The 11,287-nt window shown below is 35.9% G+C and overlaps 1 protein-coding gene across 1 annotated transcript; it reads right to left on the bottom strand.

Moving 5' to 3' along the window:
- Window positions 1-411: 411 nt before the first annotated feature.
- Window positions 412-11,075, bottom strand: LOC120344888 (uncharacterized). Its single transcript, XM_039414210.2, has 7 exons — window positions 10,855-11,075; window positions 10,104-10,557; window positions 9,807-9,853; window positions 7,805-8,029; window positions 3,840-4,063; window positions 3,533-3,755; window positions 412-2,971 (listed from the first exon to the last, which is right to left on the bottom strand). Exons 1-7 carry the CDS (start codon window positions 11,051-11,053, stop codon window positions 2,949-2,951), a joined length of 1,395 nt encoding a protein of 464 aa, XP_039270144.2. The 5' UTR covers window positions 11,054-11,075; the 3' UTR covers window positions 412-2,948.
- Window positions 11,076-11,287: the final 212 nt, after the last annotated feature.

The raw sequence follows: 11,287 nt of genomic DNA, 5'->3' as shown, positions 1-11,287 counted from the left end.
CGGATACGAGTGTGAGAACCGATTTTTCACTGCGCCCCACCTTCCGCTACCCAAACACGTGATAGATTGCAAAATTAACAGTAAAGACGTTCTAATGGTATATATCAGAAGGCTGATTATTCACACAGAGGCTAAATCAATATGAAGATGTTGAGTGTGTGCGCTTATTGGGGCATACTATTATTGGAGTTTACCTGGTCACGGAGTGAATATTAAAAAATAGCGTCCTACGATGTGCTCCAACTAGGGATGGGCATTTCGAAGCGAATAGTAAATTATTCGAATCGATTCAGGGCTAAATTTCGAATCGCCGCCATCTTGTTTTTATTCTACGCAAATGGTCGAGGTGAATTCCCCAATTTTTTTTTCTCTGGAGTCATATTTTTTCAACGAAATTCTAACATATGACTATTTTCTGTAGTGAGTTATTGATAAAACGTGTTTTATATTTTGTGTGAACGCTCAGTAATCTATCTGAGTGATTTATTCTACGTCTTCAGTACTTCATTTGTTGAGAGGACCAATTACTATAATAAAGTCGCTTATAATTATATATTTTCAAGTATTCGAGATTCTATTCGAAAAAAATATTCGATTCTGAAATCACAAGGTATTCGAAAATGCCCAGCCCTAGCTCCAACACAAACTCGAATCTCACGCTAACAACATACGATAAAGAAGACATAAGAGTAGGGTTACCATATTTTTGTGACTTCAAAGCGGGACGCCTCCAAAGACAACGACCCCTTAGCTGTGATTTCGTAATTTTACATTTTCCGATTTTACTACATAGGGCTATTTTTTTAAACCATCCCGACCGTCTTCATTGGCCATATTGTCATCGAGAGTTCATGCGCATATTCACTATCCAAATATCGGGTTCAGTTCGTAAAATAGCACGGAATTGACGTTAACGATACAAAATGATTCGAATTTCGATTTTTTATATACAGCGAAGGGAAGAAAGAATAATAAAATAGCCTGGCGTTTTCAAGCATTGAGAATTTACTTATTCGCCCAATCATGCTTTTCTGTAGATAACACCTTCTTTAAAAAGACGTTGTTCAATGTTACATGTGATACGCTCGCTAACAATGTTAGCGGGGAACAACGAAACAAACAAAATAAAGCATTCACCTTCAGCAACTAGGCTAGCGCCGCGCTACACAGCAACAACAGTAACGAGAACATGCTAATTGGTAATGTTCGTGCATTATGCTGGATGGCTGAACGCCAAAGCGGGACTTTTGACGACTTGTCGGGACAAGACGCTAAAAAGCGGGACCAATACTGAAACAAAATAATTGCCTCAAAAACCTAATCTTGAACGAAGCTGAAACTGTGGACCATCGTAACTTACTAGTACCGGTACCCGGACTGCTCCAGCTTTACCAGGTCCTGTGACAATGATGCCCCGCGCGTCTTGTACCGACGTGAATTGAAATAACAAATAATTGGACCCATATCTGCAGTATTAAATCATTTACAGCCGTGGTTCACAAAGTGGGCGTCGCGAAACTATTTTCTTTTGCGGAATTGTACCTGTTTTGCGGTACGTAGAAAAAGCCTAAATATAAAATTGCACTGCTGAAATGTACAAGCGCAAAAAATGATAGGGAATAAGAAAATTCCCGAGTATGACTTTGGAGCATTCAAGTTTCAGGTAAAACAGTTCCGTGGTTTTTGTTGCAACTGGAGATGCAATATTACTAAATGCCGTTCAGGCTTATCAGGTAACATGCCTTTTTTGGCCAAATTCTTGGCACAAACAACACATTGCGGCTTTTCTTCGCCCTTTTGTTGAACGAAATCGATATAAAAGGAAATTTTGATTCTGAAAATGTAATGAGATTTTTGATTTCCTATCTTTCCTTGGTAAAAAAAGCGTTACGCACTGTCATCCTATTTGCGACTTCCTTACCATGGCCGTAATAAAAGGCAAAATATCGCTCTCGAGTAAATGTTGAGAGGGAAATGCGTGCACTTTCACAATTCACCTGAAGGTTCAATGACAATCGTAAAAAGAACAAGTACATCCATCGCATTGAATGCGATTTCACCGACTCTCGTCAAGTTTTGTTTGTTCGTTAAATAAAACTCGTTGCAAAAAAGGTCTTTTATTGAAAGGTATCAAGACGTTTTTTATGGGGAGTCGCAACTTGAGCAAATTTTTTGTAGGGCATCACAATACAAAGAAGTTTGAGAACCACTGATATACAGTAACGTACCGTACCTAGTCTACAGTGCATCACCGTTATTGTAAAACTTCAGACTTTCGCGTAGCAAGATTTCGCAAACTCGAAATAGAGAACAGCTGTCACACTCGCGGGATTAAAAACCGTGTTCCCATGGATAAAAAATAATACAGTGAAATTTTGGATGAAATATAAGATCTCATAGAAAATTTAGCAATAGATAAAAGTAATAGCCTTCTAGCAAAAAATACAATATATATTTAACCACTGAAAATTTCAAAGAAAATCTTCCAGTAGTTGAAAAGAAAAGCGATTTGTTTGTCAGAACAAGGATATGAATGGTGAACGGGTTAGCCTATTCAGGGTCACATTGTTATCACTTGCACAATATAAAAAAAATAATCAAAACGAATGTTAGTATCCTTAGTAGGCTAACCCGTTCACCGCTGCTGCATGGCAAGTTGTTCATGAGGAGTTAACCTTCACCCAACTCTCTCTTCTCGCCCTGACGACGAGTCATTTGGTACTTATCGTTTTTAATAAAAAGCTCGAGAGTTGAACGGCTGACCATAAAATAAGAATATCGCCTCATGTGAATCAGTTTATGAGGTCGATATCCACAAAATTAATATATAGCAATGCAGTATGTTGTTCTTTATAGTCTGCAAACCTTCATCCCCTCGCCTATTTCCGGATTAAATTTCAGGAGAATAGATTTTCAAAAGCATCCATTTCTACCGAAAATACTTCCCTTTATGTAGTTTCTGCTTCACAAACTAAAATAAAATGTAGAATCATTCAATCAATTTTATTTCGGTCACTCTGAAAAAAAAAACGCACAAACAAAATGCAGGGGACCTGGAGGACGAGCATAACTTAGTAAAAAAGGTAAAAACGTACAAGTACGTGCCCGTCCACGTCAAAAGAATACACACCATAATCGAATGATCCTATGTGCTTTTATCTACACATTCATTCAACAATTTCATTTTTATAATTCACACCACCAATTTAATTTCAGTCAAACTAAATTGAAGAATGTAGTACTAGTACATATACTGCACCATCAGATTCTCTAATGTTCTCGAATCATAAACATAGTTAGGGCCATATTTATGGCCACGGCATTTTGACCGTTTAGCAATACACGTCGTGTATGGGATTAGTCTGCCAGTTATTTGTTTCAGATGTCTGGACTTGATGCAGAAGGAAGCAGTAACCAAGCAGAGGTTACGTTTACAACCCTACGGAAATGAGGGCTCCACTCATCCCCAAGCACATATCAATCTACCACATAAATTGAACCCAATTTAATTCTTACAGAAAAATGATTTTACCATTTGAATCCTCGTCTAATTTCAAAAAGTTGTTTGCTTCTTTGGTCATAACACTGAGTTTCAACTTTAACAGTTCCTTTTCGCAAGCATATTTTTCATCTCTCACACCATGATTTTCCTTCGTTAACATTTTTATAGTGTCACTCTGGGCAGATGCTCTCGCACGAAGAATCAAAACCTCCTTACGAAGTCTTTGTATGACAGTTGACTGAGCTTGAAAAGCCTGGGATGAATAATAAACAATTTACAGCAAAAGTCAATGATTAAGGAGTTTAAAATTTATGGTTGTAAATGAAATCATAAAAACCTGTAAACTCCTTTCTTGATAGAGTGCAAGATCAAGTTCCATTTGTTTGAGATCCAAATCTTCCAGGTCTTTATAATATACATCTGAAGTTGACTGATCTCCAATACATGACGAATCAAACGCATCAGAATAATAAGGAGGAAGGAAACACATTCGTTTACAGTTATACCAAGTGTCGCCAATGTCAGCATATTTGCTGTTAAGAAGAACATCATCACTGAAACCTTAAAAAAAGAATATAACCAATATTTACCGGTATCTTCTTAGAAACTCATGTCACGCTTCTATGTTGATCTGTTTCAGACAATACTGCCTAGCTTGCCAACTTGTTTGGAAACTGAATCAGACCTGGAAATTTTTTTCAACTAAAAAAGGCAAAAGAATAGTCCGTTATTCCTAACCTCTGAAGTAATTGAGTATAACTCTTGAATTATTTCTGTTTATGCGAAAAAATAAATATTCATATCTCCATTCACGATAGATGAAGCTGCACTCATCATTAAAATATAATGTGTTAAGTTTACATGACTGATTTTCCCGAAGTTTGAATAGAGAGTAAACTCTGCTAATAGAACAACTGGCAAATATTGGCTCAACGCACATGTATGAGCTAACATTCTCTGCATTAAAGTTTACCAAAAAACGATGAAACTGAATACCATCCCTGTGCGGTTGTTCTTAGTATATCCTCCACAAGTACTTACTTTCATGTCATGATGGCAATACTAGACCCTGATCATTCCAGTATGTCTGCATTAATGCGCAGTAAATTCAGGGTTATTAAATAATAATTTTATTGAAATAAGAAAACTTTGTCAATAAAAAAAATTGCTAGTTTGCAAGTCTCGCATGCAAAATAATTGATTTTTCAGGCAATTTAGCTCTATATAAAATTGCAACCAGGAGCGGAAACCCGGGCTGTTATAAGCAATTTTCACTGTTTTACGTTTCTTTCAGGTTATGAATTTCGTGCAAAGACCGAGTATTATTTGTTGGGAAGCATCATCACCTTTACTATATCGCATTGTTGTTTTTTTTACAAATGACTTTGAAACACGTATTAGAAAAAGATTTTCAGACCGCAGAAACGAGCTACAATATTACCGTTTTAGCTCTTAAGATGTAACATAATCGCCCAACTCCACCATTTATTTCATGGAGTGCAATTTGCTAAATTTGATAAAGGTCTTCTAAGCTTAAATTACATTGCAGCTGTGTTACAATGGCCACTCCTAACACCAGAATACTGGAGTGATTACACATTCCTAATGTTTGTAAGCTACATTTCCGCCAGTTCTTTTTATTTCACAAGAACCAATTGTTACGCAACGACGGATGTCAAAGTTTGGTTTTTATATTTAGCCCAGAACCATGCGTTCACATCCGTGACATAATATGTTAAAGACAACTATTAATAAGAAGTGAATTAACCGTCCGAATTTTAAGCGAACATTATCATCTCCACTGACATCGGAATGCAGATATACAGTACATACCGGTACTTTACTTTTTTAAACTTGTCTGTGTTATTCCGCATTGGATCATGGGCAAATACAACTTCTCAAATTTGTCGTTTCTGTCTGTCAGTAAGAGCCATGGGCAAATTCTCACGTAATCAAAAGGGGTCCATATAATGACACGCGAGTACCATTTCCAATCAAAACGGCGTAGGACCCACGGTACCAGATATTCGAATAGTAAAATGACATTCTAAAATCTCAAGTGAATGACAACATCGAAAGATTATTGTAACTTTACAACTAACAATCAGGGGCGGACACCCGGGGGGGCGAGGGGGGGAGGTCGCCCCCCCAATAATTTCGCAAAAAAATTTGATACATGTTGTTTCCGCCTTACAAAATTATCATTTCCGAAAAGTGCGATAGTCAAGCGCAATTAAACGGTTAATAGTCACCGATATTATAACTGTTTTCTCACAATAATGTGGACCAGAGCGTCTTCGGAGCACCTCACATTTTCGTGAAACATGCGCGTCCGCACGGGTAATACTCCGTCTTCAAACGCACCGCCGATCACGCGCCACGGTTTTTCACAACTAATTCATTTTTGTACAATTTAATATGATATTCTCATTGTCAAAATCTTTCAATAGTGTTATTGTTGGCACTTGCGAGAGAAGTGAAAGAGGCAAACTGTGTTTCATTACAACAATTAATTATTATCGCTAAAAAATTAACTAGATCTAAAGCTGTTATAAACAATTTTCACCGCTGGACGTATCTTTTCACGTTATGGATTTCGTGCAAGACCCAGCATAATTTGCGGACAAAGATCAAAGCATTTACTATGTCGAAAAGTTGAAAAGCGGCAATATAAAATACTAAAAATAAAACTGTAAACAATATAGGTTTTGTTGAGGCCCGCGACAGTCTAAAAACGCTTTTCTAGGCATCGAAAATCGCAAAATTTCACAAGTTATGTTTGCTTGACCTTTAAAAACATTTCGTCACTAAAATCGAAACACGGTCAATTGTGAGCGGGATTTGCCTTTTTATCCATTACTTTCAAATTGACGTCGAAAATTTTCGTGTTAACATTAAACAAAGCTTACAACGCGACTTTTCCCCGGTTTGTGATGATATATAAGATAATTAAAGTATTTTCGATCACTTTTTGTATTTATTTATGTATTTTTATTGTACTGAAATAACTTTTACTACGTGAGAATTGACAAAAAATTTATGGATTTTTCGAAAGGTTTTATCTTTAAAAATAATCGGAGTGACAACATTGCGATTGGTGCCAGTGTTACAAGTAAATCTCAAATTTATCAAATTCGCAAAATAGCAAAAATACGGATCAAAACAATATATAAACGGGCAGTTTACCACACATTTTTATGTCCGCGGATTGCCGTCGTGTGTTAGAATGGCTCTTGTTTTGTCGACTCAACCGTAGTTTAAATTGAAGACAATTAAAATAATGAATCAAGACATTTTGAATATGCCCGTATCGGTCTTTGATTGATTACTTTGCACAAGTGAATGCACAAGTGAAAAATCATTTTTCGTTGATAAAGTCAGCTCTTTTAACAAGTGGCGTAATCGCGGCGACTGTTCCGCGTGGATTTCGAGGCGGTGAATTTGTATTTTTGATTTACTAGTATACTTTATAATTATTTTCATTGTATGAAGTAAAATTGTACTATATGGGATTTTATATCAGATATCGAGATTTTTGTAACGGCGATAACGAGTTCGGAAGATTGCAAAAATACGTATCAAAATTAAATACATCAGGCAGCTTATCTCATATTTTTATTTCCCCATATCGCCGTGGTACTTTAGTTTAGTAATATTTTTATTTTGACCTAAGAAGTCGCAACCGCGAGTTACGCTGCACACAATTAAATTAATATGTAAGGACATTTTAGAATCTCGTGGCTGTCATGGATCGACAGAAAAAACATTATACGCTTAAATAGGCGGCTCTTTTAACTAGCGCGTAATCGCGGTGCTTGTTGCAGACGGCAATGGGAAGTTCCGACCTCAAATTTGTTATTTTCTGTTTGTTAGCGAGAGCCGTGGGCTAATTCTCGCGGAATTCAAGAAATTGGTTCAGTGACGCGCAAGTTCCGTGTCCGAGCCAAGCAGCCTAGGTAATCGATATATGAGTAGCAAAATGACATGCTAATACTTAGAGAATGACATCGACCAGTTATTGTTACGTGACGATACACGGCGCGGTGTTTTTCGGTAGGCGATCCAAGTTCGCCCCCCCAAAATTATGGAAAGTGTCCGCCCCTGCTAACAATGTATAAACATGGTTGACAATCCAGTTCGCCCCCCCCCCCCCAAAAAAAAATAAATTATGGAAAGTGTCCACCCCTCATTGCAACATAGTAAAGTTGGAGAAGAACTACTCACTGATATTGGCCTATTATGCAATTGTTACTATCACAAATAATGATGCCAAAGGTTTCACTTGTAGTTTGTTTAGGTTACCTTCTTTTTCAAAAAAATTCGTTGCACTGTGATCAGAGTTGACAACGATTGCGTCATATCTTCCAGCTAATGCAGGATTTCTTATTGATTTTGTCATATATCGACCTATTCCCATCTTTCGATATCTTTTTCTTGTAGCAATGAGAGTAAGTTGTATGACTTTATGACCAGGTTTTTCATACGAATGTTCAAAAGTAGCGCAGCCCAGAAGCCTGTGTTCAATGCCTGTCATAAAGCAACTTTTCAATAAATTAGTTCAGAAATCAGAAGTAATATAAATCAAATTCTGCAACTTCGGTGATGCATGAAAACAGTACTAAATGACTTAAAATACAATAAAAATCTTGCTTGATCATTTTCATCTGAATCATTGGAATATCAATTTAACATTCTTTCCATGGTATGACGAGTGGAGAGAACTTGCTTGAAGCTTACAGCTTCCCCACCAGTGGTATGCTTGGCATAGCCAGACAATTAAATAAAAAAAAAATTTTTTGGTCTCATCACATTATGAATGTCTCATCTTCATACCGTACAATTTCTTCAAATATGATTACGTCATCGCAAATTTATCTCTTGTGGCATTTAATTCAAAAGAATATTACAAACTGTGTGGGTAAGGACTCAATAAATGTGAAAAATAGCGGAAGTACCAAGATTGCTGATTATGGAAATTTGACAATGATGAATTCAGAATCAGTTTTCGGTCGATTTCGAAATATATTGTTCACGATTTCATTGCAAAATCGGATATTCAATGTCATATAACAAGTTCGCAGTTGATGCCGTTTTATATGATATGATATATACCTCGAAGTAAAATTTGCACATCGAACACTGATAATTTGTTACATAAATGACGTTTAACAACGGAATAAGGGTTTTCTAAAATACTTCCACACGCCCGAACCACGCTGCTTATCTCTTGCAGCAGAGCAATCATGAAACTATCTCGATTCGTGAATAATTTTAATAAGCGATACCGGGATAAGAACACGCGAAATTGCTTTATAAGCATTGTGACGTAACAAGCTGAAATTATTACGTCAAACGTCACGCGGCGGTTAACCGGTAAACCGGTTAATTTTGCCCGGTTAACGGTTAAAGTGTTTTCCCTGAAATTCCCAGCCCTAGTAAATATATATCTATATATGAACGAAATAGTAGGTTGAATCTCATGCAACTCAAACTGAAAAAAACCCAACAATAATCCAGCCACAGCCCCATTCCTGAACTTATTTTCCATATTCGTTTTTCTCTATATGCTTTTCCTTTTTAAGAATTGTTCTTACATTTATCTTGTTATAGGACTTTAATAATTTTGGGTATAAATGACTGCGACATCAGTTCAGGTATAACATTAGTCTACCTATCAGTTCTTCTAAGCGCCCTGATTGTGAAGTAGATATTTACCAACAGTTGCATTACCAGCAAAGTGATTGCAATTAATATACTAATGCTTGATACGATATGGCAACCATCGAGCCTTCATAGCAGGTGAGGCTTAAGTAATGTAATGATTAATCGGAAATAATCTACAGTAAATCAATGTGTGTAACAATGGCTCTACCATATATTTTTTTAATGCGTTATTTATAAGTAATATAACTATGAATTTGTATTCATAATCATGCTATATATCAATCCAACAAGAAAAATATAAGACTCTCTTCATTTGTTGAACCTATTCATATTTACAAATACAGGTAAATTGTGCAAATCACTGACACTGGACTGTGGTCGAATTCAGAAGTATTTGTATATGAATATATTTTTGTTCATCCATTATTATGAGGCCAGGTAGATGGCAGCATCACATACCGTAAAATTAAATCTAAAAAATAAAAATTTTCCCTAAAACTCATATCATCCTATGGATTATGCAATGGATTTTTAGATAGATAGAAGGTATTTTATAGTTAGTTTACATGAACTACCCAATACAAGTCTGCACATGGCTTATCTTTTGTAACAAATATAATGAAACTCACACATGTCTCACCCAGCAAATGAGTCGGCTCTCCAGAACAATTGTGTTCTTTAATCCATCTAAAAATAAAATATAAAACATTTTTTCATTGTAGAATACTTGCATCACCCCCCAAAAAACATTTATAACACTGTAAACAATCAAAATATGGCAACGACATGAGATACTGTACATAGTGCAAGAAATAAATAATATATTAAGACATTTTTGGAATTGGCTGTAAAATGTACTTAATTCAATCTATATGTTCCGATAGGTATTCAGGATTATTAAAAATTAAGATGAATATAAATTATGGGTAAGTTGCACCTCTTGCGTGCTTCCTTTCTATGTTGCACTCCCTTGAAAAACTCATCAATTGCATCCAAGTAATTCACATCATCATCGTCCTCTCCTTCATTTTCAGATTCAGATTCCATGTCACTGAACACATTACTGAAGCGGCTCTCGCATTCCTTGGGATCAGATGAAACAACACTTTCTGAAGCACCATTGGCATTTTTCAGCTCAGCATTCACCAGTTTATCAGTCATTGTATCAACGACAATACTACCATCTTTATGCGGTGTGCGTGTATTGCTGTGCATTTTTGACAATTCTCTAACTTTGAAATCTTTCAAAGCGTCTTCATATTCTTGAACAAGTAGAATTGTTCTTGCCCACTTTTCAAATATCGACGAATATATAACGTCCTCAGTAACATCTGGCAATGATCGATCATACAATGCAGCCACAGCGTGCAAAAGATTTTTATTGTGGGTTCCTGTCAAAGAAATGAAAGCAACATATCATAGATTACTCAAATCCAATTCCATGAGGAAAAAATATAATTGAGAAAATTCTATCAAAAACACAATATGGTCACAGACCACAGTAGTTTTGAACTGTTCTTCATCAGACAAAACTTTCAATGAATATTAATAAAACATTAGCAATCACATTTTTGATCATTGTATATATCGTTTTATTCACAATAAAGTCCAACTTTGCAAAACTTTTTTCAGAAACTAGGTCTGTTCTGTAATTTATCTTTAAAAGTGGGTATATATACAAAACATACCTTGGATAACACTTTCTTGTTGATCTGTTGCAAGAAGTTTCTGAAAATTTACTATGACAGGCACAGCCCGCAAAAATTGAACTGCCCCATTGTCACAGACCATTTCTTTCGAAGTATCATTCAAATTAATTTTAGAACAACTGCGATTGAATTTCACTAAAGGAAGTTCCAGTACAATTTTATGTGCCATGTCCTGCATACTTTGTCAGGAAAAAATATAGAAATCAGTAAGCATTATTAAGTGCACCCAACAGTAGGTGTTACAAATGAAAAACTAATAAACATGATAGTCTACTCAAAATAGGTATCAGTATGGAAGACATTATCTACAAAATGAACTTTCCCTAGGCTAGAACACATTAACTGGTAGATTGTAGAAAATGGTTAAAAAAGATAAATAGCTAATTAGAAGTGAGTTAGGCCATTCAAGCAA

Source organism: Styela clava, chromosome 5 (genome assembly GCF_964204865.1).
Source record: "Styela clava chromosome 5, kaStyClav1.hap1.2, whole genome shotgun sequence".
Lineage (NCBI taxonomy): Eukaryota > Metazoa > Chordata > Ascidiacea > Stolidobranchia > Styelidae > Styela > Styela clava.
The sequence above is the reverse complement of the archived record's forward strand: the minus strand, read 5'-3'. Positions and strand labels throughout refer to the sequence as shown.

Bases quoted from the DNA above. Each gene is read 5' to 3' on its own strand.
- LOC120344888 (XM_039414210.2), bottom strand. From the start codon at position 11,053: ATGCAGGACATGGCACATAAAATTGTACTGGAACTTCCTTTAGTGAAA. The intron at 8,030-9,806 runs GTGAGACATGTG...GCTTTATGACAG, and splicing joins AGAGCCGACTCATTTGCTGG to GCATTGAACACAGGCTTCTG. The intron at 2,972-3,532 runs GTAAAATCATTT...ATTTTATTTTAG, and splicing joins ATTAGACGAGGATTCAAATG to TTTGTGAAGCAGAAACTACA.